This window comes from Carettochelys insculpta, chromosome 2 (assembly GCF_033958435.1).
Source record: "Carettochelys insculpta isolate YL-2023 chromosome 2, ASM3395843v1, whole genome shotgun sequence".
NCBI classification, from domain to species: Eukaryota; Metazoa; Chordata; order Testudines; family Carettochelyidae; genus Carettochelys; species Carettochelys insculpta.
This window is the reverse complement of record NC_134138.1, coordinates 17,238,581-17,262,599: the sequence shown is the minus strand read 5'-3', so window position 1 is coordinate 17,262,599 and position 24,019 is coordinate 17,238,581. Positions and strand designations below refer to the sequence as shown.

The following is a 24,019-nucleotide window of genomic DNA, read 5'->3' as shown; positions in this document are numbered from 1 at the left end:
GACGCACTTAAAAGTCCCCCCAGTCGCGTTGTGCCTTCCCAGCCCTAGCCTGGCGCCCCGGGTGCGCAAGGTGGTCCGACACGTTCCCACCACCAGCAGCGCCACAGGCGCCTACCCACCCCCGGCGGCAGGCGCAAGAGCCTCTCAGTGTTATTCGCGCACTCCCTGGCCGCCTAGAAAGCCGACCCAAACAAACCGGGACAGAAGAGAAACAGCGAATCAGAAGCCGCGGAACGCTGTTGACTGACAGGCGAGTCTACCCAATGGAAAGCCATCTTTGAAAGATGGGCCTGACCGGCTTAGAGGAGGCTGAACAGCATCGCCCGGGGGCAGGATCGTCGGGGCGAGGCTAAACCGCAGGGGGGCGTGGTCACAAAGCCCGTTGGGCGTGGCCTTTGAGCAGCGATGGGCGTGGCCTATCGTGCACTATTTAAACCCGCTGCCGCCGGCCTCAGTCGCTGAGTCTGCGCGGAACCGTTGTAGGTGATGCCCCTCTGGAGGAGCCGCCTTGGATAAGGGTTGCGCGCGCGCGCGCGGCTTCCTCCGCCCGGGGCTGCGTTCTTTCTGCGCGGCAGGGGCTGGCTGGTGCGGCGCGGCGGGAGGAGGGGTCACCCTCCCGTAGGGCGGGCGCGTGGGTCTGTGGTGCCCGTTGGATGCGCCCCGGGAGCCCGGGGCTGGAGGGAAGTGCTGCCTCGCCGCTGCCTGACAGGATTTACTGCGGCTCGGATTCCGCCTGGTGCCGCCGCGCGCCGTTGCCCCCTGCCGTGCGTGCGGGTCCCCTCTGCTCCGCGGCGCGCGGCCAGCGGACATGGACGAGAAGTACCTGCCCGAGCTGATGGCGGAGAAGGACTCCCTGGACCCGTCCTTCACCCACGCGCTGCGGCTGGTCAACCAAGGTGGGGCGCCTCGGGGTACGCGGGCTGGAGTGGGGGGACCGCCGCCCCCGGGGGCTCGCTCGGGACCCGTGGCGCGGGCTGAGCGCCGGGGGTGCTCCTGGCTCCTCTCGGCGCCTGAACGCCAGGTGCGGAGCTTGGCGCCTCGGACTCCTCCGGGCTGGTCCCCGACCCGGGCACCGGCTGCTGCTCGGCGGTTGCCAGGAGAAAGTTACGCGGCGGGTTAAGCTTCGCTGGCTGTCGCTGGGCTTCCGACTCGCTCCCCAGCGGGCGTGGCCCAGCCCGAGAGGCTGGTCGGTACGCGGGATTATGGCCATCCGGGGGCCAAGTGAGAGGAGACGCACCTGCCAGGAGCGTGAGATCTCTCTGCAAGCGGCCGAGGGGTGACCTCAACTTTGGTGCCTTTTGTGGCCGGGCTCCGTCGGATGTATCTGGAGCTAGGGGAGGGGAAAGGAGCCTGGCCCTGCAAGGGGAAGCGTTGTCTCGGTCTGACACTTGCGGGGGTTTTTTCCTCTGTCCATTGGTCGAAAGTGTTCTCCTACCTGGGAGAAGGAAGCCTAAGCACCTGGTGGGGGCGAAGGTTCTCTTCCCACCCCCAACAATGCATATTGCACTTCCTCCCTTAACAGACTGATGCGGGGAAGTTCCCTTAACCCCCCCCCCCCAAATAATTTAGAGTAGGCGTTTTAGAAGGAAAAATGTAACTGTCAGTGAGTGGTTAATGTGGAATTTGTCTCACCACATTAATTTCAGTTCAGTAAAAGCTATCGCTACTATTTCCTTGTATTGCTTGTCAGAGTAATGATGAGCAGATGAAAATGTTCACTAAGTCCCTTTGAAAAAAGGCAGTAATATGATTCCTGATCGGTTTTTAATACATTGCTTTTTTCTGTTTACATCTCTGGCCTCACTCTTTTTTTGTCTCATGAACTGTTTTAGTTATAGCAGCTCGCACACCAGGCAATGAGAATCTGAACTATATAGTGTGACTTGTGAAGTTAAGGAGGACTGAGCTTTCAAAGCCAAAGGACGAAAAAACAAAGTACAATCTTCATTCATGGGTGAAATAGCACTCAATTTTAATTAACACAATGAAGAATAAGTTGATATGCACAAGATATTTAGTCAACAGTTTTTCTTGTTGACACTGAGGTATTGATTTGGGATTAGACATACATACCAGGTTATGCTATGATCAGCTCATAATTAGGATTTCTTTTCATCTAAGGTAAGAATAGATTCAACTGCATGTGTGTCCTTATCTCACAATAGCATTAGTTATTCCACAGAATATTTTGCTCTCTAGGAGCTGTCCATTGTAGCTACAACTTAAATATTGTGTTTGTGCTTGTTTGTTGAAGTGGCCCTTAGTTTTCTCATGGGAAGTCATGTATACATTTATAAATAAGCAATTGAAGCCAATTTTATGCAAAACTAACTGCATTAAAATCTTGCTTTTTTTCAATTGCCACAGATTGCCTAATGATTTCTAGGCATCAATTGGTAAAAGTACATTGAAAAACCAAGTTTTTGAAAATACTAGTTAATATTTTCAACATTTCATTACCTGAAAGTTTAAATGTGTAGTGTGAATTGTGGTGTACTTTACGAGTACACCAGGGAAGCTTATAAATGGAAAACGGTTTCATGATGGGTAGAAGGCTTAAATCTGCTGAGTTAATATGTTCACTCACATGGGGGAAAAGGGAAGCACTACTAGTGACTAATTACTAAATCAGCTCAGTAACTCTTCATTCTTGAACATCTTGATATCCTTGCTGAAATGACGACTGTAGTGGTATATTGGTATCTTCAATGAATTCATTGATAAGTAGGCTTTACAAGTAGTGTAAGATTAGTATAACTTGCTGATTTGTGTTCTAGGAAACTTCTCCTTTTGAATTTAAGGACTAAAGCTTAAGACTCTATATAGTCACTAAGGCACATGACCCAGGCCATTTTCACTTCTGAATTGAATATATAGCTTGGTCCTCTTGAACAGTAGAAAGTTTTCAAAAAACCATGTGTGTAACACCTGAGAATCTTCTGTGAAAGTTTTTTAGTTAAAATTTCTTACTAGCTTAAGGTAAATACTCAAGAGAAATCTTTGTGTAAATCAGGTTTAAGGTACTGTGAGTACCTTCTTGTAATATTTTATAACTGACAGAAGTTGGTCACAATTTTTTTAAACATCACAACTATTTCACATGTCCTGGTTCAGTGTATAGATCTCAGGGGGAAAAAATCTGGAAGATATTTGGTGCCTGAGCATATATCTGATCGATTCCAGGAAGTCAGAGGGATGTTTAATGCACTTAACTGTAGGTCTGAAATTTAAAAGAGAAAATGTATTGGAACCAATACTTGGTAGGTTCTCGTTAACCATGATCACATCTCTAATATTTTCTGGTAAAGTAGTCTTAATATTTCTATACAATCTCATGCTTTTTTCATCCTCAGAACTAAAATGAGGATGGTAGTTGCTATTTTTATATTAGGAGCTTTACATCAAGTGATAATCAAACATCCTGCTGATACCAAGTTATTGGTCCAATTGAAAAATGCAGGTTTGTTGTCTTAACTATTTAAATTTGGCCAACCTCACAGGCAGATCTCTTAAAGATGGTATAGCTAGGTATCTGATTGTACTAAAGTAATACAAAAATATACTTTTATTACAATGACTTGAGATGCTTGCTCTAACTTATTCTCACTTATAACAGGCTGATTATATGAATTTAAAGGAAACTCTGCAAAAGCTGTTACTTTTTTGCTTACGTGGAGATTTGTTTTTTGGTAGTTTGTATTTCTGCTTAACAGCTTTTTCAGCTCCCCTTTTTACAGTTTTTTATAGTTCTCAAACATAGGTAACATACTATAAAGTATGAGAGGTAGCTGTGTTAATAGTTTCAAGAACAGGAAGTCCTGTGGCACCCTTTATAGACCAACAGATATTTTGGAGCATAAGATTTCTTGGGTGAAGCCCTGCTTCGAGGCAGGTCTTTACCCACCAAAGCTTATGCTCCAAAATATCTGTTAGTCTATAAGGTGCCACAGGACTTCTTGTTAGACTGAACAAAGCTTAAGTCTTAACAGCCTTCTTGTTCAGTGATTAAATTAATTAGGACAATTTTTATGCTGATTTAGCAAAAAGCAATGGCAATAAACTGGCTACAACCTTTGACCAATGAACGTAATTTTTTGAAACCCATGTCCCAAGGATACAGTCCACTGTGTAAAAGTGTGAACATATTTTGATGAATAAAGCCAATTTAGCTAAAACTAAGATCATAACTTACTGAGCATCATTAGTTAGTATTGGAAATTCTCACAGACAAAGGTCTAAGTACAATTTTTTTCAAATACCTAAGAACAGTTATTAACCCAAATGTTAGACATATTGAAATTGAGTAGTAAAAGGGGAAACAAGCACAGGCAGCTTCTTTTTCTAGTAGCTGCCAAACTGTAGTCTCCCTATAGAAATAAACAATACAACATGACGATTTTTTTAGTTGCATATAAAAAATCAAACAATTAAAACTTATATTTTTGTGGTCTGCAGATTTAGTTATAGAACACGAACTACTGCAGATAATGAGCCTTGGGCCAGGGAAAAGAGAAACTCCTTTATCAGATAGTAGTAACCTTTGTTTCTGTGTGCTAATTCTGAATTGTTTGCTTATTCAATACTTGTCTGTGAGCATACTGATTGAATTGAACTGAACACCTAAACTTGTTGCCAACCTATGTATTCCATTTCTTGCTATTCCCATTGCTAAAAAGCAGCAATCCTTTTTGTTCCCACAATGTGAGGTCTCCATGGGCTTTAACAGCATTTTCACAAATATAAATTGGGGCAGGGGGTACTCCTGAATCACTGGCTTTAAACAAGTATTGGAGCAATTTGCTGATGCTTACATGTGGAAGAACAGGAGGGGGTCTGTCTCAAAGAAGTAATGTCACAGTTCTGATCTGAATCAAGTTTACTCTTCTACCTGGGCAAAAGTAATCCTGGTCACTATAACACAGCTAGCTTGCTTTCTATAAACTTGTTTGGGGGTGGGGTGGGGGGAAGGAAAGCCAGATGCACAGGTGAAACATTCAGAGGTCATAAATTTCCAGTCCGGAAAGGATTGATACGCAGCTGTTAAGTACAAGGAATAAAGCCTTTATGGTTAGTTCTAATCTACATTGTAATTTATAAGGTAAAGGAAGTCCCCTGGTGCCCTTGCCCATGATGTCTAGATGCCCTGGGGCGGGGACAGGAATCAAGAGGGTGGGTGCTGCTGCCTCCTTTACACAGTTTTTTCTGTGCAGTCTGGAAGCTATTTTCTCTCAAATAGTACTTTAGTAATTGAAAGACTAGAATTTTTTGGAAGGGGAAACAATTTCTAGGAATCGACTTCCTGAAAGGCATTGGGTATGGCTTTCTGCACAGGGGAAGTATTATGCTAAAGGGGTCTTACATAAGTAACTTATTAGTCATTGTTCAGGTTGGACTTACCTGACCAGTCCCAAACAAGAAGCTTGCCAGACCAGGTGAGGTCCAGGACTCTAGGGTGGGTGGCGGGGGTGTATGTGTGGTGGGGGGCTTAGCATCCACTGGGTTCCCCTTCCTGGCTCCGTTAGCTGCTGGACTAGCTCTTGTCCTGGTGATCCTATGGGCTATGTCTACTGGAATAGCTTTTCCAAATAAGGCTATTGTGAATAGCTTATTTTGAAATAATGCTACACATGGGTGCATTTCAAAATAGCACTTAAGCTCTGTGTGTAGCAGACTTATTTTGAAAGCCATGGGATGCACTAGGGCTTATTTCAAAAATAGGCACTATTCCTCCTGCAGTGAGGCTTACCTATTTTGAAATAATGCACCTGCTGTTTCAAATTTTATCCTGAAATAGTTACATAGCATAGATGCTAGCAAACTTATTTCAAAATAAATTGTCTTGGCAGATGTAGCCATGGGCTGCCAGACAGCTCCAAAAGCAGAGCTTGCCAGCACTATGGTTCAGCAACATATGTGGTCCTGCTGGACCATGGATGTTGCTGCACCAGAGTCCAGACCAGAGCATTACAACCTGTACTAAAACTTTGTAGCTGGACAAATTGAATATACAATGGTTACATCTACTTTTTACCACAGATGGAAACAGAGTAGAAACCACAGTAAGTTGCTTCTGGTCACAATTAAATTTATCTGTAGCAAAGTGATGTATCAATAGGAATTTTCTTAGGTGAGAGTGAATCTTCATAAGATTCAAAGCTGAATTTTTTCGGGTGATGAAATTTTCTATCTACTAGAAAGATAGACAAGATTCAACCTTTACAGCTTGAATCTTGTGTGTGTGAAACATGTCACCACTTGATGTTCATCTGCTCTTTCATGGTGTACAATTCATACCCTTTACATTCACAAAGTCCTGCTTCCCAAATTATGAGGGGCTGACATAGAATACCCAGTTCAGTAGTCATGGAAAAGTCAACAGACAGCTGAAAGTTGGAAAAAGGGAGGATTTCTGTTAAAATAATGGCACAGAATAAGGATGGTGCCTCTCATATAGCTGCATATAGAGTGATGGGCAAAGTGTAAACCTGGAAGGAAACTAAGAAAGAAAGAACCCTGTTGTTCACACTTCTATGAGAATTCCCAAATGAAGGCCTATGGGAACCTTACAATACCTGCCCCCCTGTGCGGGTGGGGGAAAAACCCAAGGCATAACATCCCATAAAGCTATGCTTTTAGACTAAGTGCTTGGGCTGGGACAGGGCTCTGAAATCTGCAGTTCTTTTAAAAACTACTTTGGCTCCCAACAAAATAGCAAAGCAAAATTTTTTTAATCAGATATTCCAGATAACATCTAAAACCAATAATCACATTTTTTTTGTTTAGATAAAAGTTGATCTCACTGTTGAATAACTCCCACCTTAATATGTTTAACCCCTTCATTGTGGGGTTAATGAAGTCCTGATCTTTGAAAGAGAAAGGGAAGGCTGCAGCAGTCCTGCTGTGAAAGGAAATATGCATTGTAAGAGAAAATTGAAATTAAACGTGAAGTAAAATTGTCAAAGCAGTGTTGGAATGGCTTCAAAAAACAGAAAATCAAAGATGAAAACAGAAATTCAGACTGAATGGAACTGTTCCTTCATGTTTGTATAGAGTTCAGCTGGGCTTCCTTTACATGTCATTTGTAATAAGAAATCCACCAACAAAAAATGCATCCTGGAGAGGCATTTTCTCTCAGACACCTTACTTTTGCTGAACAGTAGCAATCTGGGTTGCTAGAAAAGAAGCCATGGAGCTGCTATGCAAGGCCGAGCAAAGTAAGAACACTTTTGCTAAACAGGTGAAATTACCCAAGTAACAGATGAGGAAAGTCATTTATGAATTGTAAATGAGTTTTATCAAAGTAACAAAGCAGCTGTAGAGAGATCAAAATGTTTAGAATCTAGTGTCCTCAAGAGTAAAGGTGGGTGTGGAAGTTGAGAAGAGGGCTACAAACACATGTCAAGTGTGAGGAAATAAAATATGTAAAGCTTGTAAATGTCCTGAAGTAGACCTTTACCACACTTCTTAAAAGTAGGGGTTACAGAGTGATTTGAACAGCACAGTGTGGTTTGACATTATTAAAGACAGTCCTATTCACATGTGTTGCTGCTTTTGACTAACTTTATTTAAAAAAAGCTCTTGCTCACTTGGTTGCTGACCCCTGGGCTAGAATAACCATAATCATTTAAAGCATTGGAGATGCAAACATAAACTAAAAGGTAATAGAGGTTCCAGATTATTACTGAAGTGTGTAACTTCCTGAAGAGTTCACGTGTGGGGCTTGACAAAAGATCCTGCCTCCTCCTCAACAGAATAGTTGAAATAGCTTGCAGTTCAGCTGACTTCTGTTGATGTGACTAGATGTAAGGCAGCAACATTCTTCATGAGGGGGCAGTTTTTCATATTTACTATATTGATCCAGTTTATTGAAGGGATATCAGTATCCCAAGAACCACCAGGCTTTGCATACAGATTCATTGAAAAAGTTCATCTGAATCTATGAGCTAAACTATCACTGAAGTATCTTGGGGGAGGTAAAGGAAGCAACTGACTCTTATGCAACTACCTCCACAAATTAGCAAGTAACACAGATCAACTTGATTGTGCTATTGCAGAAATGGGTGTCTGACCCACTAATGAGGTTCACTTTTGTAAATTAGTGTTAACTTTCTCAACACCTGGATCTTCAGATTGGGTTTCCTCAACAAAAGGCTGCAGCCCTTCCTGCATTCAGAGATTTCTTTTTAGAAGGCTTCTAGCAAGAAGATCAAAATATGAAGTCACTTCACAAAGTAACTTTTTAAAGTGAATTCATGTCCTGGTGTGTGTTTACATGGGGAGTAGGAATGTAATAGGAGGCAAATGTTCTCTGTAAGCCATCATTTTATGGTCACTAGTTATCACAGTATCAACTCTATTCCTCTTTTATCTCACTCCCTTTTGAGTAAGGAGGGACAGCACATGACCTATACAACAGTTGTTAAAAACTTTCAGTAATACTGATTGGATATTTAGAAACTTAAAGATTGAATTTGTGATCCCTTTTTCAATAAAACCTGGGTTTTGAATAAGTACACAACTTGTGAGAACCTTAGATATTAGTCCACACAGTGGACTCTTTCCTGTGACTAAGTTTACTCAAACTTATGTAGAAAATAGTTTTCAAGGATGCTCTGAGAAGTTTAAGGTCCTCATACTGCTTAACCCTGGGTTCCAGCCTGTAGGCAATCACTGATCACATCTAGTGCAAACTGTCTAATTCACTTGCACACTTCAGTCAGTGAATTTAAAGGTTTTAAATTTAAATTGACATGGTTTGTCACTTTCAATCCTTGGTGATAGACGTAAAGATTAAAAGCACTTCTGAGCACTTTGCTGGAGAAGACAATAAGGTCAGAGCACCAACTGATGTTCTTTGTGGCTTGGCCTTGTTTTGACTCATAATCTACACTCTAAGCATCCTTCTCTATGCCCTCTCAAGGATTCTTTCCTGAGTGTGGACAGCCCAGGGCCATGCGGGAATGGGAACCTGTCAGCCAGGCCCTGGGCCTGCTGGCAGAGGTGGGACTGGGCAGCTTCCTTTCTGCAGGAGTCTCAATCAGGTCCAGCATTTGTGGTGTCCCCCACTAGGGAGGATTCTTATCTGTGCTGACTGGAGTTGCGGGGGTAGGGTGTATGTCTGCAAATGGCAGACCCTGCTTGCAGGGGAACCTGGTAGCCCTTTCTCCAGCATGATACTGGTTTCTTTCATAGCATTGTGCTATACTGGGAGGGAGTGCTGCCTGACTGGGCCTGACCCTGGGCTGGAAGCAAAATGCTTTGCAGATCATTGACTCTAAACAACTTAATGGTGGGTTGTCACAGGAGGGTGTCCTACCCCAGAGGCTGAAATAAGGCACATCTTCAGGAATCTTGAGAGGGACTGGGTTCCCCAGATGGGAGCATCCTGGAGCTGATCATACTGGACTAATGGGCCATATGCAGACAGCTGACTGGGCTGTTCTGCAGCCCACAGGCTGACCCCTGATTTAGGTGAAGTCTTCTAACTTTCCTGAAGTGCCATTGCTGGATCCTTGGAGTTGAGGGGGCTGGAAGGGACTGGCTCCATGATCAGTAGGACTCCCTGGCTGGGAGGCATGGTGGAATATCTGGTAGGTATCCTCCCAGTCATTGTGCTTGGGCACTTTGAGGGTGACCATTGTTCATGGGGTAGGGAGGGGGCTGATGTGCCCCATCCTTCCCCTGCCCCTTGGATGGGGTGCTGCCCCATAGTAGCTGGACTTCTCACAGGTCTTGTGGTAGCCTTGGTTCAGTGCCTCAATTGAGGCAGCCCTGCTCCAGGGTCGACCCTGCCAGTCTGGTGTTCATCCAGCTGTAGACCTCAACATTTTGCTGTCTGGTGCAGAGATCTTAGAGAATAACAGATTATTAACTCCAAGTGTAGACCAGGGCTAAAGGGAATATAAAATTAGTGAAAGATACAGATTAGAGTGGTAATTGAGAAGGAACTAGTATAGTCATTTTGAAATGTATTTGGTCATGCCCCACCCATGTTTGTCCATTTGTGACCCTGGCACGCAAGTACATAACTTAAAAAAAAAATGCTAAATTAAAAACAGTAAGGCATTGTTTCAGTCAATGATCTGTTGTAATGCAAGCAATAGCAAAATTGCAGTCAGTGTTTACAATATGCACTGTAACAAGGATTAATGTGCAGGTGACACAAACTTTGTCTAAGATATGCAGGCTTACCAGACATCCATCAAACTACACCATGCTATCTAGAGTCTAATGCCTAGTTCCACCTGAAGATCTAATGTATCTAGAAGCTGGTTAGCTACTCATTACTTTGGGTGAAATGTAGACAGTAACTCCCCTTGTCTCCTCTCCAAAAACTTCTACTGTCCCTGAGAATATACTTGGTGCCTTTTCACTGGGAACCACACCATGGTTTAAAAGACTCTGGTATAGGGTGCTGCATCAGATCAAATGTATTAAATACTGCTAGGGGCAATTTTTATAAATTGAGGAATAGGAAAGGTAGTCAACTAGACTAGTGGACCACATCTGGAAAGCAATGACTTATTTTGAAATGTTTAGGAGGCAGTGAGCAATAAACAGTGATGTCCACAATAGCCCTTTTTGTGATCTTTGGATGAATAGACAAGGAGGAAGAAGTAGCAAAGTGACCTTTCTCTGTATAAGGTATCGATTGCAGGGTGGGGAGGATACTGGGATACTGTCAGGTTTTGGTTTCCATGTTTTATGATGGATGTTGGAATAGTTAGTGGGCAGAAAGCAGCTGCAGAAATGTTTTTCTGAACATGCCTTGTGGTGAGACTTTAAAGTTCTTTCCATAAAGAATATTGAGGGATGACTTGAAGTCATACCTTCACGTAGAAAATGCTTGGGTGCTAGAATAATCTAGTCATCCAGAAGAGACCGGATCAAGTGTCTGCAAAACTGAAGTCAAACTAATTCAGATTTGAAATAAGGCACAGACTTGTAACATTAAAGGTGATCATCCTAAGGCTGCTTTTTTGTTTTTTTTCAAGGCAAGAATGTTAGTCTAGAATTGACACTTTAGTCAACCAGGTTATCAGGATTAATACAAGAGTAAGTAGATGGAATGTGGTGGCCTGCAGTTCAGATCACATGATGTAAGGAAAAGAGCAAGCCATGCAGACTGGGTAAGGAAAAGGAGAGCGCCTGTAGTACAAGGATGCATCTTGTAAGAGTAAAAACCTAATCTTTCAGTCTTTTCTGCCCATAGTTAGGCAGCTGAAACTACAATTTTAGTATTGAAAATTGAATAGCAAACTTAGAAAAGGGGACAATTGCTTTAGTTATTCACTTTCATTGACTGCTTTCCATATCCTGCATTTGTTTTCAGCAGCAGCTCACTAGGGTAGGTCAACTCTGCAGCCTCACTTGAAACAAACTATTCTGGAATAGCTATTTCAAAATAATGCTACTCACAAATGCATTTAGAAATAGCACTTGTCTATTTTTGAAATACGCTATTCCTTGAACAATGAGGGTTACCAGTTCTGAAAAGTAAACCACTACTTACGAAGTTATTTTGAAATAGTGGTTGTGTGGTCTAGATACAGCTGTTTTGAAACAACTCTGTAGATCTGCCCAGGAGTGAAGCTACAGGGCAGTAAATAAATGCCAGTCTAATATTCATGGCTCTTAAATGCTTGATACTCTGAGCATATTGGAAGCTTTTTATTCAGCTGTGGAGAGGATTTTTCCCTTTTTCTCTTCATAGAAGAATTCAGTCTAAAACCTTTATTGAACAAGTTTTCAGACAAACTTTCTTAGTGTTGTGTGCATTAATGTGATACAAGTATCACATTTTCTTTTGGGTTCTCTTTTTGCAGGTGCTATATAATTGGCAGTAGTATATAATTTTAAACCAACATTCAGCTGGTATCCAGACAGGACTTGAAGACTGGATGGTGCTTTTCTTTACTCATTCTTTTCCTCCACCCAATGTCTCCTAGCAGGACTTAAGTGTCATAGGGTTGCATACTTCTGCAGCACTTGCAATGTCTTCACTGCTTAACCACCCATGGTAAAACATCAAAGTGTAGCTGAAAGATGCAGCCAACTCAACTATGGCTACATCTAAACTGAAGTTTAGATCAAAATGAAGTTGAATTTATGGGTCTACTTTTTACTGTTAGACTTCATACATTCAAAGGTGAGCATGCATAAAAGTCTAGAAAGTTGACTGTCTCTGTTGCTTTAGCTAGGTGTGACTGCATCAGCAATGCATTATGCACACCTATCTCTGTGCCTGCAGACTTGTTGCAGTCTGAGTTTTTGCACCAGGTTGGTGCAACCCCCCCCCCCAACAAACATGCTTGTGGGTATCTGTCATCTATGTGGGCAATGCCTCTAAACAGTGCCATTGACAAACAAATATCCCAAGGAATTCAGCACTTTTTTCATGCTATTTTCCTAAAGCCTCTCCCTCTCATGCTGCTACACAGCACTAACAATGATCCTAAAGAGCTTAGAGCTCCTGAAGTGTACTTAGTATGTAGAGGTCTGGGACAGTCGGAGGTTGCAGAACTTCTGCATGCTCAAGGGTACTTCCCTCCCCTCACCAAGTGCTGTGATACCAAAAGGAGACCTGCTTGCCCAATTGACAAGGGAGTGACAGGTGCTCTGTGGAAGTTTGCAATGCCCCACAGTTACCAGTCAGTGGGTACTCCATTCCACATGGGCAGCTCTTCAGTAGGGGGCCCCTGCTGATCCAGAGAACCAAGACAATCAATGCCCAACTGTGAAAGACCTTGACTGTGGGGAAACATGTAGGAAGTAATATATGGCTTTGCTGCCCTGGGGTTTCTTAACTGAGCGGCAGGGGAGAGGGTGATAAATGGAATGCACAAGCTTGTCCTGACCCCAGACCACCTGCTGTCAGTACAAACCACAAGAGCTACTTCACAACATCTTACAGGGGTCAGTGGATCACAGGTTTTCACTCCCATCTACATGGGATGGGCAGATGTGTATGACATGCACATTTAGAAATTCAGCTCTGTACAGAATGCTCCAGGGTGGGACATTGTTTCCAGACAAGAAAATCAAGATTGACTGTATGGAGATGCCCATAGTTATAGTGGGTAACCCTGTTCACCCTTCCTCTCTTGGCTCAATAGGCAGCAAGAAACACTTCAACTACAGGCTGACCAACTGTAGAATGGTGGAATGTGCCTTTAGCTGTTCAAAAGCTAGTTGAAGGTGCCATTGGACTGTTTGTGAATCCAGCATCCCTCTCCCCACCCACCTGTGGTTGCAGCCTGCTGTATTATCCATAACATTTATGAATTGAAGGGAGGGGTAACTTCATGTCTGCTTCAGTTGCAGAGGCAAATGCCCTGGGCAGTACTTAAGCACAGCTGGACACAAGGGCAATTGACAATCTGCATGTAGACACAATGAAATCACGGAAGCTTTGAAAAATAGCTTTTTGAATGAGCAGACAACTACATGAATCTGCTGCATTTAACTATTTTGATATCATCCTGTCCCCAGGGATGTGACCTTTTTTTAAAGCAATTCCAACTGCACCTCACCTCATGTGAATCAATAAAAAATAGTGTGGTTTCACACAAACATGCTTTTTATTTAGCAGAATGAGGACGAAGGGGTTAGAGTGAATCCTGGTATCACATGGGGTGAGTTGTGAGCCTTTTTGCAGTGAGGAGGGATCTTGGAGGTGGACCACAAGACTGTTCAAACCCCAGATGAGGGGGCTGAGGCCAGCAAAGAGTGAGGCAGCTATATAGCTGCTGACTGTGGTAGATGTCTTTCTGGAGTTCCAACATGGACCACAGGAATGTGTATAGCAATATGAAGCGCAAGTGGTCTTGTCCATCCTACTTGTGGAGGAAACGGGTCCAGGCAGAGGTAAATGTGTGGATGCATAGGTGGTGTTGCAGAGACTGAGTTTCTTCAACCATGGGATTTTTTTCCATGAACAAGGATTGCTGAGAAGAGTTTCTACCTAACAAAGGGGAAAGCACATCTTGCAAACCTAGTCAGGAGGGCTTAAACTTGGTTTGCTGGAGGACAGTGACAGAAGCCCTGAGGTGAGTTGAAGAAGGAGTAGGAAACAAAGTAGGCTTCCTGGGTGCAGAGGAGGAAGGAGCCAAATCAGTCACTTCTCTAAGGTGCTTGTACACAAATGTAAGCCCAGGGAACAAACAGGAAGAATTAGTACCTAGGATGCTTGGAGAAGTATGAGGTGGTTGGAATAATGGAGATGTGGTGCGATGATTCACATAACTGGACCATGGTCATGGAAGGATATAAACTGTTTAGGAAGGACAGATGGGAGAAAAGGAGGAGTTATGCTCTGAGGGATTGATATGATTGCTCAGAACTCAGTATAAGGAGGGAGAAAACCCAAAGACAAGTAACAGTTAAGCTTCGAGGTGGAAACAAGAGGCAATGAGGTGTCTGCAGCAGACCTCCAGATCAGGTAGATGAAAACTTCTTCAGACAACTAAGACAAGCTTCCAGATCACAGGCTCTGGTTCTCATAGGAGACTTTAATACATCTGGACATTTGTTGGGAGACAATACAGAAGCACCTAGGCAATACAGGAAGTTGTTGGAGTTCAGCACTCTAGTAAGAAGTTAAGGAACTGACCAGGGGCCATGCACAACTTCACCTGCTCAGACAAGGAAGAACTAGTAGGGAAAATAGACATGGGTGGCAACCTGAGCTGCAGCAACCATGAAATGATGCCAGGTTCCTGACAAAAGGAAGAAAGGTGAACAAAATATAGACTCTCCTTTTCAAAAGAGCAGACTTCAACTCCCTGAGAGAACTGAGCAGAATCTCTGGGGAAGCTGATATGAAGGGGAAAAGAGTTCAAGAGAACTGGCAGTCGTCTTAAAGAAGACTTACTGAAAGCACAGGAACAAACCATCCTGCTGCATAGTAAGAAGTGCAGATATGGTAGGCAACCAGCTTTGCATAACGAGGGAATCTTGGTCAGTTTAAAGGCAAAGAATGCATCCAAAAAAATGGAAACATGGACAGTTGACTGAGGAGTATAAATATATGGCTGGAGAATGCTGGCAGTAATTAGGAAAGCAAATGCACAATTGGAACAGCAGCTGGCAAGAGATGTGAAGGGTAACAAGAAGGGTTTCTATAGGTATGCAAATAACAAGAGGGTTCTTGGGGGAAGGTGTGGAGCCATTACTGGATGAGAGGTAGCCAGGTGTCAGATGTAAGAAGCTGAAGTATTCAATCTTTTTGGGCACCTTGGATACATTGACTTCAGGAAAGCTTTTGATACAGTCACCCAGAAGTTGAGGAATTATGGGTTGGATCCAAGGACTATATGATGGATAGAAAGCTGGCTTGACAGGCCCAGTGGCTCAATATCTGGATGGTGGTTGGTTTCAAGCAGTGCCCCAAGGTTTGGTTCTGGGGCTGGTACTCAACATCTTTATTAATGAGCTGCACGAGGAACTGGATTCTGGATTGCACCTTCAGCAGACTTGCATGCTGCACTAAGCTGGGGCAGAGGTAGATAGACTTAAGTGACTTTGTATAAACTAGAGGATTGGGCCAAAAATCTGATGCTATTCAACAAGGAGAAATGTAGAGTCTTGCACTTGGGACGGAAGAATCCCAAGCATTGTTATAGGTTGGGGGCTGAATGGCTAAGCAGTGGTAGAGCAGAAAGACATAGGGGTCATGGTGGATTAAAAGCTGGATATGAGTAAACAGTGTGCCCTTGTAGCCAGGAAAGCTAATGGTGTATTTGGGCTCATTAGGAGGAGCATTGTGAGCACATCTAGAGAAGTTGTTCCCCTCTATTTGGCACTGGTGAAGCCACATCTGGAATACTGTGTCCACTTCTGGGCCCCACAGTATAAAAAAGGATGTGGATATGTTTGGAACAGTTTCAGCAAAGGGGAACAAATGATTAAGGGGCTGGAGCATATGATTTAAGAGTAGCTGAGGGATTTGGGCTTAAGCTTACAGAAGAGAAGACTGAGGGGTGATTTAATAGGAGCCTTCAACTTCTTGAAGGGGAGCTCCAAAGAGTATGGAGAGGAACTGTTCTCAGTAGTAACAGATGGTAGACAACTGCACCTTGTTCTGAAATTACAGAAGGAGGAGTAGGTTGAATATTAAGAAAAAACACTTCACTAAGAGGGTGGTGAAGTACTAGAATGCGTTCCCTAGAGCTGTTTAAGCTCTGGCTTGACAAGGTCCTGGCTGGAATGATTTGATTGGGGTTGATCCTGCTTGAAGCAGGGGGGCTGGAATAGATGACTTCCTGAGTTCCCTTCTAGCCTTAGGGTCTGACTGTTTTTGCTCCTTGATAGCTGTCAGCTCTGACAAATCCTTGTTCATGCACTTGCATGCTTTGCTGCCACTGCTGGGTCCCACTGTCAGCAGCAGCTTGGGCTTGATCCCCCTGTGCCTTTTCAAGTTGGTGCGGGATGAGGTCCTGTTTAGATCTTTTCTGTGGTGCCTCTCAGCAACCTTGTCTTTCCCATTTGCTGCCTGCTGAAGAGTCAGGTTAAAACTTTAAATACAACTTTAAATGTGATACAGTGCACTGACCCATACAGTGAATGGGTCTCTGTTAGCCGGTGGCTAGGTAATGTGCGGTGAGGTACCAACTATGCCCTTGTTATCATCCAAGTTTAAAACTACAAGAGCAGAGAGCTCGTTGCTGCAAGCCAGCCAAGACAGGCTGACGGATTCCCCTGGGTCCTAAGCAACCCAGTTTTTTACTGTTAGAGCAGGCAGCTCCTAGCACTTACCTATGGCCAGGCTGTTGTAACCAAATGGTTAAAGTTCTTTTGTTGTGCCGGCTGTGTTGCAGTGACAAAAGGGTTAACAAAATAGTTAGGCTTGGATCTTAACTAGTTACAAGTTTATTAAGCTACAGTTATAAGCGTGTGGTTACAAAAGGCTATTGTTTACTTCTTATATGCTAGCAAAGTACAGGTGTTAACAAGTTACATTACAATACAATACAAAGATATCTGTTACCATCTAACACAATGATATCTTGATACTAGTTACAGAGCTCTAATTCTTTAGCTGTGCACAAAAAAGTCAGAGACCTAGCATGGGTGTATCTTACCCTCTTTGCGTCTCTCGATACCAGCGTAGCCAAGCCGGATCGGTCACTCAGTTCCACGGAAAGACGAATACGAGGTTGGGCGTCCCCAGCTGTGGACCTCAGGAGGTAATCACCTGACCCGACCAGCAGGAAGTTGGTTGAAATGCACTCAAAGTTAGAGTTCTGCTGGACCCATCTTTTATACCCCTTTTGGGTTATGTATTCTCTTTCTTATCTATGGTGCCAGATCATACTGGTCTGTCTTTGTGACTCCAGTTTGTTACAAGGGCATTTCTACTTAGTTTGCACTTGTAAGACAAGAGATAAACAATTTAGGAGTACAGGACATTCTTTTGTGCGGGCCGGGCACGTCCCCTTCTGGGTGATTGTGTGTGCATCATATTGATCAATGCCAGCTGGGGTGATTTCTTGAGGGTTCCCCCCCCTCTCATGTTGACAGTCTGGCCTGTTAGCCTTCTAGCTGTACTTTCTGCTTCTCAGGGTCACGATAAGCCAGCATATCTGGGCCTCAATGAGGGCATCAAAGACTGTGCTGTCAGCAGCCATTTCCGTGCCCTGTGTGCTCCTCAGTGGGGGGGGGGGGGGCAACGAGCAAGCTGGCTTGTAAGGGGGAGACTCTGTCTGGCTACAGTCTCTGACAATCGCTGCAACTTTTTGTTTTCCAAGGCCACTTTTGGCTTCCTAAGGATGACCATGGAATCTACCTCTGCAGAACAGAAGGTATTAGTTCTCCAGACCATTTAATTGCAGACATGGTAAGATTCTGGTGGCTTAGGCAGGTGCAGGGGGTTTGTAACAAAGCCGTGTAAAATGTAAAGCATGGAAAAATACTTTAATATCTCCTCAATCCTGTATAGGGGAAAAAGCCATTTAAAGAAGTGCAGGGGAAAAGGCATGCTGGACATCCCGGTGTTGGCAAGCAGGGTCTGCACAGCCTGGCAACCACATGGTGGGTGTGTGTTGGTGGCAGTTTGCTGCCCCTGTGAAATGTAAAGCACAGAGAAAAGCCTTCTTGGCAGTTCCTCAAATCTTTGCAGCAGTGTGCTTGCTGTGGGGTGGGGGGCGGGGGAGAAGAAGAGAGGAGTGGAGCCCTCCAGCAGCATGTTGGGAAGGTAGAGGCCTGGGAGAGCCTGCCAGCCATGCCAAGTAGGGAAATGGAGAGCCCACCAACCACATGGTGTGGCAGCACACTCCTGGTAAATTTAAATGCCCAGGGAGTAGTGCAATAATGTTAAGGAGACAAACTTTAATGACCTTCCCATGCTTCAGCTACGCTGCAAAAAGATGAGTCTCCTAAGAATAGCAGAGTGAAAAAGAGAATATGCTCCTACTGTTTGAGCACAGGGTTGGAAAATTGCAGGTCTCATAACTGAGTTGAGCTTTCCAGTATAGCTGGTTGAAATACAAACAAGGGCAATGTTAATTTCAGTTAAGGCTTCTGATCAGTCCTACTTAATAGGCTATGAACTCTAAGCCATGGCACACTAGCCCCTCCTTTTGGAAGGGCTGTGGTAATGTGGTACTTTGGAATATGCTGATGAGATGCTGCAATGAATATGCAGTGCCTCATTAGCAGAATAGTGGCCACATGTTTTGAAATTAAAATAAAGACCTCCCCCACCCACCCAATATTTTTGAAAGCCCCTTCTTGCCAAAATGAGATGTCTGCCATTATGCTAGTGAGGTGGTGCATATTCATGAGTGCCTCATTAGCATATTCTGAAGTGTTGCATTACCATAGCCCTTCCAAAAGGAGGGCTAGTGTGGCCATGACCCTAAAGTTCATAAACGGCTTCTTTAAAATTCTTTGTATCACATGAAAGTGTGGGTGTGTTACAAATTAGTCCTTTTTGTTTTTCTAGCTAAAGTTAAAAATGACAGGTCTCTAATTCCCCAGGTTGTCCTTGTTTCTTATACATTGGGAAATATTTCCTCTCTTCCAGGTGTCTTGGAATCCCTCCTATTTTCTGTCTCTCTTCAGAGAATCGCTGTATGTCCTCAGTCATTTCCTTGAGTTTTCCAGGTTGTATGTCGTCAGAGCCTGGTAACTTGAAAACATCTAAGTTTTTTTTGGGGTTTTATAAATAAAGACCTTTTTGGTAAGCTTCTTAGCATGTGTCTTTTGTTCTTGGTTTCTGGTATGCTTTCATCTTCAGAATAAATGTGCTTAAATAACTGTGGTGACTAACTACAGTAACTTATGCTGCTCATGGTCTCTGGAGACAAAACAAAATGCAGACGGTTGCCTTTTTATGCAGACTGGCTTTCTGGGAATGGCCATTGTAGGCAGGGAACTGCACAGCCTAGAAATCTGCATGGAGGGGAGACTTCCACTCGGAAGTGGCGGGTGAAGGGCTGGGGGCCTAGAGTAGGTATCATCAAGGGTTCATACTCAGGATGGAGGGAAGAGGATATGGCACCTTCAGTTGCATTTAAAAAAAGACACAATGCTTGTAGTGATAGTGCCACAGATCTTTCTGTGGAGTCTGCTCCTCTGGTCTCACTGTTTTGAGAGCACAAGTTTAGTGTAACACTCAGGGCAGATTCCCTAAACTTCTTTGTCCAGTGTATAACCACAGAGCACGGTGGCAAAAAAGCCCCAAAAATATGGGTATGCTCCTTGTATTCAGGTTCAATATTGTGGCTTTCCAAAAGAGGCTTCCCACATTCTTGAACTGTCTTGGTTGTGGCATAATAAATCCTTGTTTAGAAGGGATTTTCCATTCCTTGCTTTATTGGTATCCAAGTTATTTGAGCCACCAGTAAAATCAGTTACTAAAATTCAGGGAATCTGGCTACTATAACTCTGTTTTCTGACTTTATTCTTCATCAAGCCAGTCCATTCTGAAACAGAACACTTTTTTTTTTCCTGTGAGTCAATTGAAAGCTGATCAAATGGTGAATGTAATCTGAAGCCATGGTATGAAACTAAGAAATAGGAGCAGATGGTCCCTTCAGGAAAAATACACTAAAAAGAATACAGTCCTGGCCAACTGCAGAGTTAATACCATGTCAAGAGGTATTGCCAGTTGCTAGTGATGATCTGAGTAGGACAAACGTATACTAAGTTTGGACTTCAGTGAAAGGGGGGAAAAAGGTCTAGAGCTTTCCTGCTCTAGTCTTCATGCATCCAGACAAATTCAGGAAGATTCTGATGGTGTGGTCTCTTTTTGAGACCTAATTATATTAAAATAACTCCATGAGTAGCCTTAAGTATACTGCATTTCAAAGTACAGAGCAAAATGCATGCTGTTTTGAAAATTGTTGCAAGCATTAGAGAAGCAATTGTATGAACACAGCTGTGAGTGCGTGTTAACCAAGAATCCCTTCCTAAGAGTTGCCCTTATAGTATATTTACAGTAGCATGTCTGCCAAAACAAGGTTCAGCTTATCTTTTTGAGGAATCCTTAAATTTCTTGTCCTATTTCCTTAATTAGGGAGTGGCTGTCTACCATTCTGGCATGCTGCCAGTGTTTATTCCTGAAGCATATTTTGAACCTTCATAAGTAACTAGCCAATGTACCTGATCTTTCCTGGGCTAGGAGCAAAAAAGAGGCCCCATACCCTGCCTATTCTTTATCAGGGGGTGGCAGGTGCAGCTAGTATTGAACCAGGCTCCTGGCCCACCCACCTGTTCTTGGAGTTGAGGGTGGCTGGTGTGGGTCATAGATCCTAGCTCACCCCACTTGTCCCCAGGCAGGGATGCAGGCAGGCTGGAACCTGTATCAATGATACCAACATCCAGCATACCCCTCTTACACACAGCAGCACCAGGCTCCTGGCCCCCCTCACTTTTATCTTTGATTTGACAGGCCTGGGTCAGGCTGCAGCTCCTCCATCTCCAGGAGCATGGGTGGGAGGTGGGGTAGTGAAGGAGGCTGGGTCAAGCCACAGCTCCAGCCCCAGGGAATTTGGGGCTCAGGGGGTACAAACCAAGGTGTAGTCATAATTTCCCTCCCCACCTAAGTCTCCAAAAATCTAAGGGATCAGCAAAAAGAATTGTTGCCAACAATAGATATAATTAGTGCTGACAGTACCCTGTCTCAGCACTTACGATGCTTAGGACCTCTCCAGCACCATTGGCAAGGTAGCTGCTGATGGCACCAACCATTTTGGCATGAAAGCTAAGGGCTTGAAGTTGCCTGCTTCTACTAAGCCTGTATCTCAGACAACTGAGAACAGCTCCTGCCCTGGGTTGGCAAACTGACTGCCAGCATCATGGTACCCATGCCAACAACCCCAACACCTCCACTTTTTGCACCACTGGTGCAATTATTACATCCTCCAGCATCAGCATCATTGGTATCTTGCTTAATTACAACATAAGGCTCTGTTCTCATTCATTTCCCAGTCTCCTCTATGCAGCACTGTAAGTTACAACATTTATTACCCATTCCTTCACAAGTTTCCAAGAAGTGTGGAATATCTTTTCTTATGCTAGAACATAATTCCCATTGAATGACCCTCATCTCAATCCTTGTAGGACTATGGCATGCCTTCCTGATATGGACACCTAGAGAGGGACTGTCCATGCCTTAGCTGGGTCTCTGGCATATTGGAGACCTCAGGGTCATAAAGACAACAGCATACTAACAGTTTAGCTTACACAGAGAAGCGATCAAAACTCCATCTTCACTTTCACACATGCTGGAGAAGGAGGTAATATGGACTACCCAAAGCAGAACAGTCAGACACAGTTCTGATACCCCTAGCACTAATATTCCTATTGTCTGAAGAGGCATAATGGACAACTCTTTTCTGGATGGGTAGACTTTTCAAGAGTGCCCCTGTGGAAGTGTCAAATTCAGCATGAGTTGACAGACCTGCAATCTCCTTTCTCTCCCATGGTGGCACTCACAATCAACATGGCTATCAGCGACCCTGCTTTGTTTTTTTTAAAAAAAACAAAAACAAAAACCAACTGTAATTCTACCAACTTACAAAGAGGCATTTAAAGGTTTCTAAATTTTTATATATGCACTTACCAGCAAGTTTGTTGTAGAGTTGGCCAACTAAAGGAGCAAAAAACATTTTTATCATCTGAGCAGGTACCTAGAAAATAAGAAGTTAGTCCTCTTTGGCCACGCAGTCTATGCATTTTTCACACTCCAGAGTATCCAACTGCACAGCATTACTTACCAACTACAATCACAAGATTGACAGCAAATGTATATCCTTTATTAATGAAATTCCAGAGGATAAGAATCTCATTTCCAAAAGCCAAATGATCACATCTATAACTATGCAGATGTCAGTGAGGGCCACTGCCACTTCTGCTAGGTCTGCTGCCAGAGGAAGTGCCATGCAGAGAACGTTGTGGTTTGAACCTTCTACATTCCCACATGAAATACCAAATGCAGTTGACCTTTCATTGACAGCAGTTGGTTGTAGCCAAAACCACTGAGAGGGTGCATGAGTGAAAGAACTGCAAGCAGAACTCTGGTCCCTTGGCATCTCTAAACCTGTCATGAGAAGAAAATACAAATATCAACCATACCAACATCCAAGATACCCCTCTTATACACAGCAGCCCCTGTAACCATATGAACAGTAACAGAAACCCTAGGATCTCAACAACAACACGTCCAATCTCTGGCATCTCCACCTCCCTCCAACAACCTAATTTGAAGGTCCTGCAGACCTCTCATCCATTGCAGTGGATATTACCATTCAGCTCTTTGGAGACCACTTGCTCTTTGCACATCAACTGGGCAGGTATTATTACAAACAAATGGGCCCTGTAAGTTATCTGATTGGTAGAATCATGCATGGATACAAAATCCAGTATCTGCATCCATTTCTGCAAAACTGAGATGCTGATTTGCAGTGATCTACTGATTAGTGTAGCCTACTCTTGCTGCTTCCCTTCCTTTCTTTCTGTCTTTAGGGACCCTTGATACAAATATTTGATCCACCTCTTGGTGTTACATGCCCTCCAGTTGGGGGAAGTAGTCTGCTTGTTTCGTACAAATTGGGATGGTGGTGGGGGCAGAGGGTTTTGCTTTCATTACTACTTGACACACATTAAAAGTAGGGTCTGGAGACCTATTCTTGTCTGATGACTAAATGAGTTATTCAAGAATTAGTATTTCACATGATTACTCTACTACCAGCACTGGAGAAGGGAAACCAGCCTGCAGTTGAGAACTGAAAGATGTAGCAAAGTGAAAATAAACATCCTGGCCACACGTGACGACTTTGGTTTACTTTGGGCATAGACCACTGTCAGTACAACAGCTATCTTTTGGCTTGACAACATGACAACAGCACTGTCTTTTCATCTAGATCCTCATTGTTGCATCTGAGAAAGCAGGGTTTTTTTCCCCCCCTCCTTACTTGGATGATTCCTGCTGAAGGTACTTACTTGGTCCAATGCCCTTGACTCCACATAAATGGCAATACAGTGCTTTCAAGTCCTCTGCCTACAAATAAACCAACAGAACTAATTTGAGTTGGAGATGAGGGCTACGTCTACACGTGCAGCCAACATCGAAATAGCTTATTTCGATGTTGCGACATCGGAATAGTCTATTTCGATGAATAACATCTACATGTCCTCCAGGGCCAGCAACGTTGATGTTCAACTTCGACGTTGCTCAGCCCAACATCGAAGTAGGCACAGCGAGGGAACGTCTACACGTCAAAGTAGCACACATCGAAATAGGGATGCCAGGCACAGCTGCAGACAGGGTCACAGGGCGGACTCAACAGCAAGCCGCTCCCTTAAAGGGCCCCTCCCAGACACAGTTGCACTAAACAACACAAGATCCACAGAGCTGACAACTGGTTGCAGACCCTGTGCCTGCAGCATAGATCCCCAGCTGCCGCAGAAGCAGCCAGAAGCCCTGGGCTAAGGGCTGCTGCCCACGGTGACCATAGAGCCCCGCAGGGGCTGGAGAGAGAGCATCTCTCAACCCCCCAGCTGATGGCCGCCATGG

The 24,019-nt window shown here is 43.9% G+C and overlaps 1 protein-coding gene across 2 annotated transcripts in view; it reads left to right on the top strand.

Annotated features, from left to right (window-relative positions):
* Positions 1–473: 473 nt before the first annotated feature.
* Positions 474–24,019, top strand: part of KHDRBS3 (KH RNA binding domain containing, signal transduction associated 3) — a 232,450-nt gene continuing 208,904 nt past the window's right edge. For both annotated transcript variants that reach the window (XR_012644135.1, XM_074985605.1), the window contains exon 1: positions 474–896. Coding sequence is in view for 1 of the 2 variants with exons in the window: in XM_074985605.1 (XP_074841706.1) it covers positions 809–896 (88 nt within the window). In the remaining variant the exon portion in view is untranslated. The remainder of the gene's footprint in view (positions 897–24,019) is intronic.